The sequence below is a fragment of the Clupea harengus genome, chromosome 5 (assembly GCF_900700415.2).
Source record: "Clupea harengus chromosome 5, Ch_v2.0.2, whole genome shotgun sequence".
NCBI classification, from domain to species: domain Eukaryota; kingdom Metazoa; phylum Chordata; class Actinopteri; order Clupeiformes; family Clupeidae; genus Clupea; species Clupea harengus.
The window spans coordinates 18,387,988-18,404,461 of record NC_045156.1 but is presented as its reverse complement, the minus strand read 5'-3'; the positions used below and the strand labels follow the sequence as shown (position 1 = coordinate 18,404,461).

Genomic DNA, 16,474 nt, shown 5'->3' with positions numbered 1-16,474 from the left:
GATTGGACATGATTGGACAGCCTACTTACATATTTGTCCATTGTTAAGTTAAAAAAGTCAATGGGAGTTCACGGTCCCTCAGTTTGAGCTGGCATCCTGTCTCTCTGACCGACATCTCTGAGTTCTCAGGAGACTGGAGCTGTTCCTGGTAGCATAGATGTGAGGAGTCACTGTCTGGTGACGAGGGTCCGAGGGAATTGCACCCGGCCTGGAGGTGATAGATGGTGATGGAGTGGCAGAGGGAAATGGTTTCTGTGGCCTCGGCTGACAAGGTTAAAGGGTGGATGTGAAGCGGAAAAGGTGGAATTAGCCGAGGCTGAAAGAGCTGCTGAATTGAATGAGTTACAAGTCTGGTGTATCCATTTCTGTGTGTGTGTGTGTGTGTGTGTGTGTGTGTGTATGTGTGAGTGAGTGTGTATGTGTGCATGTGTGTGTTGTCAGGAGTTCTTGTGTTGATGCTATTGTCTGCCCTGTCAGATGTCTCCTGGTTAATTTAAAGTGACTGGCATAGCTGGGTAACACTCAAGACCGGATGTGTGTGTGTGTGTGTGTGTGTGTGTGTGTGTGTGTGTGTGTGTGTGTGTGTGTGTGTGTGTGTGTGTGTGTGTGTGTGTGTGTGTGTGTGTGTGTGTGTGTGTGTGTGTGTGTGTGTGTGTGTGTGGTGTGTGAATAGGTGTGTGTGTGTGTGTGTGTGTGTGTGTGTGTGTGTGAGTGTGATGTGTGTGTGTGTGTGTGTGTGTGTGTGTGTGTGTGTGTGTGTGTGTGTGTGTGTGTGTGTCTGTGTCTGTCTGGCATTAAATCAGCCTGCTCGCTCAGTGTTCTCACCCCTGTCCAAACAGATAGGATGCATGGACTTCAGCCTCCTGTCTTCCTCTCTCCCAGTGCAAGCCATGTCCAATAGCAACAGCGGCTCCAGCCATGAGCCCTGAGCTAGTTGTTTACTTGTTTCATTCAGGCAGAAAAAAATGCTACAAACACAGCTTTTATAGACCTGACATGGTCTGTTTGCTTATGTTGCCTGGCAGATGTCATCCTTGCCTATAAGCTGCGTTTCATTTGAAAAATGATTGAGCACGACAAAAATAAAGGGTATCCATTCAGATCTCCCTCCCCCGTTTGTTACCATCGATTGGTCTATTAATGAACAGTTTCTGCCATTATGCCTGTTTACTGGCCCGGACATAATATAGTTCTGAGCCGTATATTTGTCTGCTAGCGTGAAAAATGCTGCAAGGGACGAGTTTGGGGCTAAAAAAAGATAGGAAAAAGAAGATGAAGACATATGTTTCATTAACTGATGTAATTAAATCTTAAGGGATGACAGTAAATTTAATGTCATTTAACTATGATCTGAGGCCGGAGGGGAAAGGGGTGGGGTGGAGACTTGAGCCACTTAACGGCGTGTGGGATTCTTAACTGTGTCGCATCACCACGGATCAGCCCTCACAGCCTCTGCAGGGGCAACAGAGATAGAGAGAGAGAGAGAGAAGAGAGAAAGAGAGAGAGAGAGGGAATGAGAGAGAGCTGGAGAAGGTCAGTGCCTCAGAAAGGGACTGATGATTCGCCATGTGGGCAGCGGCCGAGTCTGGGGCTCGACTGCGCGGCACCCTCCAGCCCTTCCCCTTCTGAATATTCATTAGCATGCATTTTTAACGCGGCCTTTTTCAATCAGCACCCTCTTTTCTTTCGCGACGGACAGCCTCAAGATGAAACCGCTGGATCAGAGCGAGTCCGTGTAAGGTTGGGAGAGGTCGAGGCAGATATCAGAGGCTTCTGTCTCGGCACTGACGCGTCAGATTTGTTATTGTTTGCTCCCCAGCGCACAGATGAAACAGAAACGAGCCAGCTTGTTTGTCTACTGTACTTCAGGCACCCAGGAAACACACTGTAGGCTACAATTACTTGCTTTAAAACTCGCTAGTGCTTTGTGTTGCCTCATAAGATGTACGCCATGTAGGATGTAAGATGCACACCAACTTTCTGGTGCAGCATTGTACTTGAACATGCTATAGATTTAATTTACTGTTTTAATTAACTCTTAATGATCAAAGTCCTCATCAGGTCCTCAAACGCTTAGATTGTAATTAACAACCTAAAAAAAGAAAAAAGAAATAAAAAGTCTTAAGAAAGCTTAGACAGCCCAAAAGTGCCATTTCAATGTAGTACTGACTGGCTCATTTGAATCTCGCTAGAAGTCTTCCTAGGGTAGAACAGATGCGAGCAATGTGAAGTCCCCTCCCCTCCTCCCCTGTCCCCCTGATCTAACTTGCTGTTCGTGCAGCGCTCCGGATAAAAGAGCAACATGGAACGCTGGTTCCCTAAAGATGCTGTTGACTCTATGCCTCACAGAAAGAGGTCTGCTTTGGAGTAGGAACCCACTATGCATATAAGCATGTCATGTAGCATTAGAGGCTTAACTAAACCCTTGCTGCCTCGCAGGCAAAGCCAATGCAAAAGCTACTCTTAGTCACCCACCGCCGACGAAAGAAAACTTGCTTCTCTGCTTTGGGCAACTTATCAATAATGAATCAAATTGGAAGGCAACATTAATTAGGCGAGATGAAGGGCTTCTGCTTGTTTTTGTCTCGTGTTAATTTCTCCCCACTGCTTGCACACGCGCCTGAGTATCAGAGCGGCGAAATGTGCCGCCTGTGCTAATTGTTTGACACTTTTGATATTGAATGTGAAAACCTCATTCTGGGGCAGCCTCGAATGAGCAAGACTTGCTTTTTGTTTCAAAGTCAATTAGAAGCCAGGGATTACATATATTAGGGATAACTTAATTATCCCTCGCCTGTTGTCTGGTTTGGCTTCCCAAATGTTTGAATATGCTGCGCAAACCTGTGTCATTGTTAGAGGGATGTTTTAATTAAGCTGGATGTCTGATAAATTGGTAAGTGAGGCTGCACGTCCTTATTATTAATGAAATTAAGGAATGAAGTAGTTGGAATCTAATGAACATGCCGAAAAATGGATGCCAAAATCCTGCTCATGAACAGAGCTGTTATTATTTATTTTACTTCTTGAGGCAGAAGTTGCTCAAAGACAAAAGAATGATTTGCTGGGTCTACGTTTTTGCATTCAATATGCAGAGGCAAATGATTATCTGGCAACATGTACTTAGTGCGCAGATGATTATGAATTTTGTTTACCCGAAGGCAGCCGTTTTGTCATGTGAAAACACCTCCCCAGTAACTCACCAAACCTTGACTAATGCCAAGGATGTGTTAATGTTCTGGGGTGAACCTGACGCCATAATGGGTGCAAGTAGGTTCACCTTAAAGCAGCTTCAGTATTGTAGCACTACTAAGATACTACAACAATAAACTAAACAAAACAGTAAAAGCAGAATGATTGCTTGAAAACCGCAGTCCTCTTAACTGTTCACTGCAATTAAAACATGCATCACAAAGAGTTCATTTAATTAGAGATATTTCTTCTTCTTCTCCTCCTCCTCCTCCTCCTCCTCCTCCTCCTTTTTAATCCATGGCTCCTGGCAAAACATGAAGCCTAATGTAGTGGAAAATCATTATTTAGCAGAGATAAAATAATGATGTGAGTCTGTGCCTTAATCATGTTGACATATGCATCCCTTCTCCTGTGTCCTGCAGGCAGCTGTACTTTTGAAGAGCACTACAGCAGCTGCGGCTACAGTGTCGCTCTGGGGACCACGGGCTTCGCCTGGGAGCAAGTCAACACATGGGAGAAGCCCAGCATGGACGCCTCTATTCCCACAGGTGTGGCAGTCTTCTCCTCAACCCTTTCTTACCTACCTCTCTTTCTGTCTCTCTCTCTCTGTCGGTCTGTCTCTCTCTCTCTCTTCTCTACCTCCATGCCTCTCCTCACCTCATCCTTAGCTCTTTCACTTTCACTTCTCGACTCTCTTTTGCACATTCTCTTTCCTTCAATCTCCCCCTGTCTCTCTGTCTCTCTGGCTGTCTGTGGCTGTCCTGTGTCCCATGCACTGCCCGCTCTGTTGTTGAGCACATTGCATCTTTCCTCAGTCCCTCAGCACTGATCCTGTCACAGACAAATGGCAATCAAGGCCGCTGTCACACTCACTCTGCCTTCTCCTTAAGCTGACTTCAGACCATCCCTTAAAGGCAGTGTAGTGATGCACAGCCTGTTCCTCTGTAGAGTTATTAACTTCCTAAGAACACACACTCACACACAGAGAGAGAGACACCCTCACACATACACAGACACAGTCACACAAAATTATAGAATCACAAACACTTTGAATGGCTTCCGGAGATAAAGATTTCTGAAATATTGTTATATAACAGTAAAATATGCAGCCTGCATCCATAGGGATGGTAACAGCCATTAGGCCGAATAAGCACTATCTATCTGCTAATAACACACAACTATCTGACAATTTTAAATTGGGGACGATATCAGTGCCAACAACAGCCCATACGCATGCTGACACAGACACTTGTATGAGCATGCACACACACATGCACACACACACACACACACACACACACACACACACACACACACACACACACACACACACACACACACACACACACACACACACACACACACACACACACACACACACACAGTAGGTATATAAATATAATCTAATCCACTGCAGAAAATCACAACATCAAAGTCTAATTTTCAGCATGGCAAACAGGCCACTCCAGATAAAAATGCGCATGAAGAGAGAGAGAGGGGGAAAAAAAGAAGTGCATTAATAAATCAACAACAGGAAAGCTGCACCATCTGCCTCCTTCATGTGTGTCATCATGATCTGATTGTCTAATCAGGGGGAAATTGGGGCGCACGGTGCCGTCTCCATCTCCGCCGTCAGGGCCGCTGAGACGCGCATCTGCACTGATTGTGTGTGGCATTTAATACGCGCGCTTACGTCCGACTATCGCTGCTGTCTGCTGGCTGTGATGAAGAGAGAGACAAGAGGGCGAGAGGAGAGAGGAGGAGGAGGGCGTGGAGGACATCAGGATGGACCGAAGGACAGAGCGAGGGGCCGCAGGTGGAGACAGAGAGACACTAATGCTTTCTTACAAGGCCGATAATGAACCCTGGACGGCCGTCGCTCTTTCCTTTCTTCCGCGGCGACTCATAGGTCAGGGCTGTCAGTGGAGCTCATTCTTGCTGATATCATCACGTCACTCTCCCTTTCTTTTCTGTCTCTGTCTCAGAGGCCAGCCAAGACTACAGTAAATGTTAAGGGAAATCATATGGTTGTGGTCGTATGGTACAGTGATTCCTTAACACAGTGCCTGGCCAGGCCACAACCATATTTTCACAAACACAGAGCAATATTTTCCCATCAAGAAAAATTAGGGCAGTCAGGCTACCAAGAAACTCATACCTGTCCAAAGATTAAAAAATATCTGGGAATGATGCACACTCTCTTAATATCTTTATCAGGTTAAACACTTTGATTTTTCTCCTTGTTTTTCAGCATTATTTTGTCGCAACTTTGATTCTTCTCCTTCAAGACATCTCCTGGTGTATTTTTAGATCTATTTTTAGATCCAGGGGTCAGGGACAAGGCGTCTGAAAAATAAAAGATAGAAAACAAAAGAATACCCTAGCTTACTGTGACTTCTAAGAAAGCGACACCTCAGGTAAAAGACAAGCTGTATGCAGCTTGAAAACAAAGTCAGAGTGAACTCGAAATAGACAAAGCATTTATTACACCTGCTTGTTTCTGTTATCAGAAACGCCATGTCCTGATTTTCCCTCACCTCATTTGTGGACTTTGTCTTGAGAGTTGGTCCAAGAGGCTCTCTTCATTACCAGCCTCCGGAGTCGCCAGCGCCTGAAAACAAATCATAGGCAATCAAAAATATGGTCAAGGTCTATCATTTCCATGTGACATATGTTTACTCCTCAGCAACTCCCTAGCAGGAGTTTTTTTTGTTGACCTGAACCAAGGCAACAGAGCAGTAATGGACTTTTGAATTATAGGTTGTCATCGCAATTACATTTATGTTCGCCTTTGCGTGGTTTGTAGTGCTTGATGAGGGTAAAAGGGTTAAATAGCTTGTCTGTATTTTGTGTTCTTGGTGATGATTTGAGTGCTCTTGTGGGTTGCAGGCTTGATTGCGTTTCTGATTTCTGTGTGTCTGTAGAGAATGGGGCGGAGAAGGCGGCATTGATAAAAAATTGACAGGGAGGGAGACCTTAGGCACAAATTCAGGCATTTCCTTTCTTTCTCCGTCTCTCTCTCTCTTGCTCTCCCAGTCTCTCAAGAAAACATTCACATACAAGGTCTCCCTCCTCTCCCCCCCCCCCTCTCTCTCTCTCTCTCTCTCTCTTTTTTTTTGCTCTCTCTCTGTCTCACTACTCTAGAGGTCTTCAAAGACCAGCTCCTGCAGCACTGTGGAAATTAAGAATTGATTTACTTATCTACAACACTGTCATTATATGAGAAAAACATGTCTTCTCAAAGTGCTTCTGATGGGGGTGAATGCGTTCCATTAACTGACACTGAGGGTTTTGGTCCAATCAACTCTTTGCCAGCACGTATCATTTAAGCCTGAGCATAACTGGGGCTTTAGCAAAGATCAAAGTTCAAAAGGGATGGCCATTGTATTTCTGTCAGCCATGAGCTCCGCTTCTAATACTGGACTACAATATGATATACTATACAATACCTGCTCCAGTGGACCTGGTGCTTAAAAAAGAGCTTTAAAAATAAATCCAGAGTATGGGAGAATCGGAGAGAGAGAGAGAGAGACACAAAAAAAAGTAAGTCACCCGAGCTGATGCCACCATGGCTGAACGATAACACTTTGATGCAGCCATGTCCTTTTTAGCAGACTGTTATTCTTTCGTCTCTATCTTTAACTCGATAGATTAGTCTTAGATCACTTACAGGGCAGACAGTTCATCAGAACACTTTAATATAACTGCTCTTTTTATTACTCCACAGACCCTGTGCCTGGAATGAAATGAGGCACGAGGACCCCTTTGAGTAATCTGATTGATATAATTAAAACATTTCCATAATACATTATCATAATATCGTTTTCAGCTAAATTTAGACGCAGAGGTATTAAAGAGTCTCCCAGGGCACCCGGTGCCATTGCAGGGGAACCGCAAGTTCAAGTTTGAGGGAAAGTCATGACAGCGATGGTGCGGAGCAGATGGAGAGGTGCTCAGCAGGTGAACCGCTGCAGTCAAGGAGAGAATGAGGCCTCCAGATCTCACAGGCACCTGCCGAGAAAGGGAGGGAGGGAGAGAGAGAGAGAGAGAGAGAGAGAGAGAGAGAGAGAGAGAGAGAAGTGGAGGACGGGGGCAATTGCAGGGGATGGAGGAGTTGAATCAGGAGAGAGGGGAAAGGGGAAAGAAGGTGAACTGAAAATAAAAGGGAGGACCAGAGATTTAGACAGAACAGGAATGGATTTAGCTCTTTACTGTGACATACCATACTGTATATCAGCTCTGTTTACTGATTCCCTGGCATTATTGAGGCAGAGCCATTTCCCTCCCTAGTGGAGCCGTGCTTTTGGTTACCAGCCTCCATCTTTCCCCCGAGGGGAATCTACTTCCAAAAAAACAACGACCCACTCGACTACATGCTCACATCCAGTCATGGCATCACATGCCAATGCAAACACATCGTCCCTCCGTCTGCCTTCACCCCATGCTGTGGGTTGAGTCGAGTCGACCCATTGAGTGATACCTATAGAAGGGTGGCCTGCTTGGATCTACTTCACTCAAACCAGCAGGAGACCTCAATACTTTTGGGATGCCCTTGCTCAAGAGAAGGAAGGGGGCAAGGAAGTGATGTCATAAATGACTCCTTAGATGTCCACTCAGTTTTTTTTCAGTCATGTCAGTCTCCTTTTTGCCTACCCATCTCTGAAGTGATGTAAGATATACAGACATGAGGTGCAACTATTCAGTATTTTGTCTGTCTCATTTTTTACCAACTTGTGGCCCACAATTTCCATCCCATGACCCCTCTGATCCTCTCATGATTATATGAACTCCTAGTTTGACAGCTAGGGTATACCTACCACTAAAAACTTGATGGTTTTTCATTGTGAACTCGTGACAGCTTGTGATATAGGTGTAGTATGACTACCTTCTGTCCTCGCACTGTAAGTAGTCAAGCTTGAAATGTCTCTACTTATGGTCTCCAGTGTGTGGTAATTATCTTCAATTAAACGTAAACGTCTGCCAGCCACTATGTGCCTCCATCCGACTTCCTCCTTTCCCCCTGGGCAGGGATTATGTGTCGAGGAAGCAGAGTGCTTAGTTCAATTAGTTTTGAGTTGGGTAATGCTGTTGTGTTGACATTTTGTGTCATACTGATTGGAGAGTAATGCTACTACTTAGTTCTTCTAAATAGATACATTGTTGGCAACAGTGTACTACTAATGTTGTTTGGTATGATGGTGCAATTCTAAGACTAACATGAATGGATGTGTTTAATAATACTTTTTATGTTATGCCACAGCAACAAAAGAAATAATGTAAGGGTAGGAAATAAATTCATTTATGAGAATTGGCTGAGGTGAAATACAAAGGTCTGGCTTGCAGAAAAGACTGACTCAAGTGCCCAATAATGTTTTGAAGGTCAAGCAATTTGTTCCAAAGAATAGTATATAAATACCACATTTTAACTGCATTTAAAGCTTAGAGATCTGAGACACCTACATAATAGGTTGAAAAACGTCAACAAAAATCCACCAAAAATAAATAAATAAACAAAGAAAGAAAGAAAGAAAAATGACGGATGAAAGCAAAAGTAAATTCATCAAGACAACATGCGGAGACCGCTGTGCCATTGAAGAGTCTTCCTGCTATTTTCACCAGCCTTTCACCAACCCTGGACAGACCAGCGCCCCTGAGGACTGGCTGAAAGCCTTGGCTGCCCTCAGCTACACCACAGGGCTGTGGCCCCCAGAGTAATGGCGCTCTAATCATCGTCACACCTCGAGGGCCCCTGCTGGTTCCCCCATTCTGACCAGCCCTTTTATCTCTGTGTTACCGTCTTGCTTATCTGCTCCCTGTCTCGCGCCGCTGATAGATCCACGGAGCGGCGCTCTCATAACGGAGAGGTCGGAGGGGGTCGTAACTCACAGGCGGCCGTGGGCTTCTGGCAGTTGCGCACAGGTGACCTTGACGCTTTGTGCGGACGAGCACCCGGCGGTCGGGGAGCCATTAGCATTCTTCCCAGTCGGGCCCATTTCCACTTTTTTTTCTCCCCCTGCGTGATCACTCTTACTCTGTCACCCAACAAATGCATCCTGTGGCTTCTGAGGAGCGAACAAGAATGGCTGGGAGGCAGTGGAGATGATGTCGGGGGGGGGGGGGGGGGGGGGGGGGAGCATAAGTCAATGCCATTGTTAGACTAACAAAACATTTAAAACCCATTGCTCTTTGGAGTAACGGTCCCCCAGAGAGAATGTAATAACTTTTATGGTGAAAAAGGATGGCATTTATGAGGCGATACCATGATAAGAACAGAGTGCCTGCTACATAAGATGTGCTAGGAGGTGGGGGTTGGGGGTTGGGGGTAGGGGTGGGGGGGTTTAAAAGACTGGCGATGCTTATCGACGATAGCAGGATTCGCTTTTGTGCTCCTGGTCATTTATGGAGGCCGGTCGTTCACTGTATGGTTCTCAAAGATGGCTTTTTATTCAAGTATACAGCCCTATAAGCGTACGAATAGGCCATATATCTGGAGTGACTGTCCCTTTATGGGCATCCTTGTGAAAAGAGAGGGCAGATTCATGCCTTATGGGGTCTTATCTATGCTGGTCCAGTCACCTCTTACTTGAACTGCTAAACTACCCCAGTCGCACACATGGCATTATCACATAAACCCCACATCGATGTAATGAAGGCTTTGTTAAAATGGCTTCATCATAGTATGGTCTCAAAAACACTCTTAGATGTCTAAACAGACGTAATTTTACAGTTACTGTCTGCGTGGAAGCGTGTGACTGAGATCTGAGTTAACAAAATTCAGTATGGTAATACAATGCACAATTTAATACAGCACAATGTTTTATTCAGATTTTTAAACTTGTCAACTCAGTAAGTAGAGTGATGCTTTGATCAAATGGGTTTGGATGTTTTCTGGGTTGTAACAAACTACCATACATATGAAATATTATATTTACCAGATCTTTCATTACATCATTACATTTGTACACTTAGCATATGTGGGAACCGGTGCTGTGATTATGTTGGAGATGACCTGTGGCCTGTATGCACTATGTTGAGGAAAATTAACAAATGGCAATTCTGTTATATTATGCTCTGGCATTACATTGTTTTCTATTTATCTAACTCGTAATCACATACATAAAAGCTTATAAAATCTCATTAAAGAGTAAGAAAATAATTAGAAAAACTCCATGAATTGAATTGAACTTGGTGTCCTTGCAGCGATAAGACAGAAAAAGACACTTTGATGATTGCCCTCTTGCTTCCTCTCTTCTTCTCTCTCTCCTTCCCGTCTCTCTCCCTCCGAGAGACCTGCAGGCTTTATCTCCCCGCTGAACAGGTTCCGCACGTCTTCCTCGGCGCTGACTGCAGAGCCGCTGCCCATCGCTCAGTGGGAGTCAATGTCCACATCTGCTGAGATTTACGGAGAAATGCTATTTGTTAGAAGTATTGACGATAAACAAAACTCCCAGACTCCATCATTGTATTCACTACCCCTAACTCATCTGCTTCACCCCGCGGAGGCAGAAGGCAGCGTTATTATATAAAACAGCCGGCAAATAAAACCAAGGAAAGGCAGGTTTCTCAGACTTTGTTTATGAATCTCATTTTGCGCCGCCTGTTTGTGAGAGGTTGCGAAGAGTATTCAATACCCATTAGAGTGTGCTAGTGTTAAATTCATTTTTGTGATGAAAAAAAAAATTCTGTTACAGGGGTTTTAAAGCTTGGGACTTTAAAGCCTGCCAGACAAAGACAGTATTTGTCATATTGCTTTCGGCATATTCAGAAAATGATGGATGTCCATGTAATTATGAACAGGTCATCTCAAGGGAGTTACTCAGGGATGGGGAAGAAAATGCATTATAGGTTGGTGATTGTGAAATATTGTCTTCAATATTGGAGGGTTACCCACACAATAGAGAAGGCCACGCCCCTGACATGGATGATATGTATGATAGGACTGCAAATGCTGTATTATCCCTTGGCTTGTGGGATATCTGCAGTAGTGGCTCGATCAATTTATTTTCAGCCAATTATTCTGAGAATTTCCTCTGTTGCCTATTAAATAACAGATAACAGATATAAAACATAAACTACAAAAAAGTATTTTTGTTCATAGCTTTCATTTTCAGTGTGATGATATAGCTTCACATGTTCTATATCCATGGTGAAGCCATGGGGTGCGACTAAAGGAATAACTGAATGCAGAGTTTAGTGGAAGAGAGTTGATTCCAGATGCAAGGCTCCTTCACTCTGTAGCAGTGAGCATTGAGGGGACACCCAGGTCCCCGGCAGCTCTGTTTAACAGTCTTGGCTGACACTCTCTTCCTGCTGCCCATAAGGATGCAGAATCCATTATGTGGCTGCCCTCTAAGTTTAATTCTTTGCCATTAAGAGAAGTGGAGCAGGAGGGCATTTCATTATAGGGAGTTCTGTTGAACTGTGTGTGTGTGTGTTATGACTGCAAGGCCTCCTCTCTATTATGATGCAAGTTGAAATTGGCCGGTTTCAAAAGTGCACGATCTCAAGATGTTTTTTTATTTTGGCACCAGTACCTCTTCTCTTGTTCTCCTAGCTGACGTGGAACAACAGAGGCACTCTGAGATGCTATACAGACATCGTAAAAGAGAACAAACCCAGCGGCCGGCACTTTCTGCTGCCATTTTATGTATTGCCTGTGTCTAAATGGGAGCCCTTTCACTTTTGTCTGATTGTCTTCCTTGCATTGAGGCGCATGAAAATGCTGCTTATCGGCAGAAATAACGTTGCCATTCCGCCTGAATGCTCCTTTTGTCCGTCTTGTAATTTGAGCCATCCACTGCCTTTGTTGCTTGAGCTCCACCGCACGCGTTTTTACCTCGTAAGCCCAGGGGAACAATGAGCGGCCCAGACGCTGAGTTTCCACCCTCTCCTGCTCGGTGAGTGGGTGCTGTTCTGGACCCTTCGCTCGCTCAACAATCCGTCGGAAAACGCAGTGACCTTTCTTCTCCTAACATACGGAGGCAATTCAGAGAATTTCTCTTCGCGGCTACCATACATTTGGGAACAATTATGCATCCGCCCCTCCCTCACTAGTGTTTCTTGAGTTGTACTCAGAGAAGGTCAACAGCATCGTTTTCGATCCAGCTCGTCTCAGATGAATAAACTGGATTTCAGGGGTGTGTTACTTTAAAAAAAAAAAAAAAAGCAGCATACAGCCTTGATCTCTAGGGAAAATCTGGTCTGCTAAAAATTGTTCAGTTAGTGACGTAAAAACAATTAGACACACAATTAGACCTGTATTTGTGTACTTCATACCCTCTATCAGCAGTAGGTCATTTAAAAAAAGAGAGAGGATAGCGTTTAATTGATTTTTAAGTCCATCGCCTTTTGTCCTGTTCCTCTTTTGAAAGGACATCAATACAGAACATGTAGAATATATGAAGTACCTCAGCTAAGTGCTTTTAGACACATAAATAAATAAATAACTGGCAAATTGTAAAACAGAATTGCAACGTTGCAAAACACAATTGTGAATCTGAATCAATTGCCCCGTGTTAGTCATGGTTCAGTGCACCAAGGCAAGAGTGGCAAGAGTTTGTTTTCAGTCGTGTTCAGTGAGTGAATGCAGAACGAGCTTTGATCTGAATTGCAGTCCTCACCGGTACCTACTGTCTGCTCGTTAGGTCTGTCGAAAACATAAAACCTCCTCGGAGCTCCTCTGCTTCCACTAAAAACCCAGACCAAGGAGCTCTGGCTTATCACAGTGGTCTGAAATAAATCGAAAAATAAAAGAAACAGAATATCCCAAGATGCCACCTGGAGACCTGTGTTTTCTGGACAAGTGCTGTTACCAGTGGATTCAACCCATTTCCCCATCTGACAAGTGAGACTGGGGTGAAAATATGGAAGTCCCCCTCCTGTCTCCATTTCGGTCCAATTCCCAGAGAAGTGCTAAAAGGTGCAAGTCTGCTGCATCTCGCCGGCACTCCACGTGAATTTCCCGACAAGACAATTTTGATGTGAGCTCATGCGTTCCCTACTGAATGATCTCCGGGTCTGCGCAGTGCTTAATACCTGGTCTTTAGATCTGTCAGAATGGCAGTGCTCCATGACTTTAAGAATGAACAAGCTGTTCTGAGACTTTCCTCTGAGTAGGTGGATGTGCAAACCCATTAAAAAGCCAATTACACACTGCTCTTTTTTTATTCTAATTTTATTGTGTTGCCCAGAGGGGAAAAAATACCGCCGTCGTAAAAAGTCAGTATGGAAGCAAAATAGCTCCTGTCTCGAGTGAATTATATCAGTTTGAAGTCTGATGTTTTACTCACAGCAGCATAAATCTGAAGTGTGCAGACGATATTAAGCTTTATTACGGTTTTACATTCATTTTACGGAGACAGGTGATTTACAACCAGCAGGAGTTACTGTATGCTGCACTCCTATGCTCTCTATCTCCTGAACTCCCATTTTTATGATGGCGGTGTGTTAGCACATTTAGCAGTCTACCAATCTGTCTAAGGTCATGTTTCCACTGCCTGGCAAAAGTGACCCAATTCCCAAGCAATAGCTTGTATTTTGCTTGTGTCCATTGCAGTGCCAGTTGGTTGTTTACTGTCATTTTCAACTGTTAAGCAAGTGTAAACACAGGTATTGGATATGGGTCGCGCTTTTAAAAGTAGATGTAAACAGGGCAGGACATAGGCAAAAAATCTGAACTGGGCATCAAGAACTGCAGTGTAAATCAATGGTTGAATGGGCCCATAACAGATTATTGTCTGTTCATTGCAGTCTTTTTCCATGTTCAAAATCCATGTGTATATAGCCCATCCATTATCTGGTTTAAAATAATATTATGTGTATTAATACACATAACATTCATGGGTAAGAATTTGACAAGCTTGACAAATTTGTAAATTAAATGGAAAATGTTATCATCTTGTCATGAGACATGGCTTCTCCAGTATGAGATTACTGTGGTATGTGGTTACTGTAGCATATTCTGCCAGTATAATTTGAAGACGGACCGGATCCATTTTGCAGTGATTAACAGAGAGACTTAAGAACACACTTTCAGTGTCAGGTCTCTTTCAGACTCTGTTGCATCGCTTCCCACATGGCCTTTGAGAATGATGAAATAATCAGAGCTGAGGAGAAGTAGATTTAACTCTGCCCTTCTCATTTAGATGTCCACCTCTGGACTGAACTACATTTGGAGAGATGCTGTAACTCTCTACAAAACCACCAAATATGCTCCAGGACCAGCTTTAGTCCATGTCTTGGAAATGGGCCTTATGTGATTCGTATCAGAGGGTGTTATTTGTGTTCTTCATAAGAAAAAATTTAAGTGAAGGGGAAGACGTGTGGAAAAGCATAGTGCACATACAGCTCAGATGCTCCAGTTAAGCCAAGTTTTGTTATCTCTCCATGCACACACACTCTCTCTTTCTCAGTTTATCTCTGTCTCTTTCTCTTGTGGCTGACCCTGTGGGTCCTCAAGCTCTCTCCTGGCTCCCCCGGCGTGATGAGTTTGGGTGGCTCTTGTGTCGCTCTCAATCATCCTGGTCTCCTACGTGAAGTGTGTGTGTGTGTGTGTCTGAGAGTGTGAGAGAGAGAGAGAGGGTGGGTGGGTGAGTGTGTATGTGTGTGAGAGAGAGAACAAGAGAGAGGGTGGGTGGGTGAGTGTGAGTGTGTGTGTGTGTGTGTGAGGGTGGGTGGGTGAGTGTGAGTGTGTGTGTGTGTGAGTGTGGGTGGGTGAGTGTGTGTGTGTGTGAGGGGGGGTAGGGTAGAGCCGGCTGTGCTCACTGGCCATTTCCTGCCTGCTTGCCTGTGATTCCGATTTCCCATGCCAGATAGTGGCAGAGAGGAATCGGCATCATCTGAGCGTAAAAGAGCAAAGGCCTATCCTAAAGCAGGATAAATGGCTCTCAGAATTCCCTATTTTTTTTTATCATCCGTGGGCCCTATAACATTTGGTCAGAGGGTGATGAATGGGAGGCCCTGCAGACCCAGAAACAGTTTGTTGCCTTGAGGTATTTTTATCCTCAAAAGGTCTTTTAGAAGATGAATCACTAGAATATATTCTGTGATGAATTATCAAAATTGGATTACTTCTTTTGTGGGTTTTGTGTCAGTTACGATAACGAAATCGAACACGTGGTGGCCCGCACTGAAGACTTTCCACAGAGGCCTCAGCGTAATGGTGTCATTGATTCCGTGATTAGAAATTGATTGGGGATCATTTGGATTGACAGGCTGTGAAGAAACAGTTAGGTTAGTGAGCGTAGGAGGGAGGGGGGGGCGTGGGCGAGAGCAGACTGTGTCTCGCTGTGGTTGCTGTGGTGTGTTTCGACTCGACAGAGGATTATTGACGTTGCATAGGCGAGCTGTCAATTGGGATAAAGCGTGTGTTCCTGTGGCCTGTCTAGATCGATAACGCTCTTCTCCGTGTTTTTAGCCCCTTGTCAGGACCATGATTCAATCTCTTCAGCGAGGCGCGAGCGATGGACCAGGCCTGACCCTCCACTCTAATGAGACAGGGGACCGCCGCGACGCACTCTCACACACACACACACACACACACACACACACACACACACACACACACTGAGACACTTCCACTCAAGCACACACACACCAACACACATTCATTCCACTCTTACACACACACACACACACACACACAAACACACACACACACATGCTCATCCGGACCTGGCACAGCATGGAAGCTCGAGCAGAGAGTCGGAGCAGAGAGGTCCGCGCTTGCAAGTTCAAAGGCTGAATTCCCTTTACTGTTGAAGCCATTGCACCTTCTTCCCAAGGGGACCCCTTGTGGTGATCACTGCAAAGTGGCCCTTTTTGCGACCTTCCCCCAAAAAAGTCACAACAGTTTTTAAGTGCACAGATATCACCACCAGGTTGACATCTCCAGCGTGCCTGAATTTTCATGACCGACTTGGCGCGTCACTTCTTCCCCCCCAGACGGAGCGAGTCCGCACTGCTGGTGATGAGGGGGATCATCCGCCCGGGCTTCCTTAGTCACTCAGACAGGGCAGTGTGGGGCTTATTATCACCCCCTCCAAGTACTGGGACAGACGGGTGGGGTTAACAGGCCGCTTCTCCCTTCATCAGTCCTGGGTTGACAAGCTCTCAGTCTGCCCCGCGGCCTCCAACAGTACGGCTATCCGTTATCCTTCCCTTGGAATCCGTCTTGCTTATCTACTCTTCGTGCTGTCTGGGATCCCGTTAAAATGCACGCTGGCTCCCCCCCGGCCGAGGCACCAGAGTTGATTTATTGGGAAACTGCTTGCAAATGTAGGGCCGA

General features: G+C 45.0%; 1 protein-coding gene across 11 annotated transcripts in view; it reads left to right on the top strand.

Moving 5' to 3' along the window:
* Positions 1 to 16,474, top strand: part of ptprt (protein tyrosine phosphatase receptor type T) — a 205,525-nt gene that overhangs the window by 46,791 nt on the left and 142,260 nt on the right. For all 11 annotated transcript variants that reach the window (XM_031567962.2, XM_031567961.2, XM_031567959.2 and 8 more), the window contains exon 2: positions 3,612 to 3,737. In XM_031567962.2, the coding sequence (XP_031423822.1) occupies positions 3,612 to 3,737 (126 nt within the window). The remainder of the gene's footprint in view (positions 1 to 3,611; positions 3,738 to 16,474) is intronic.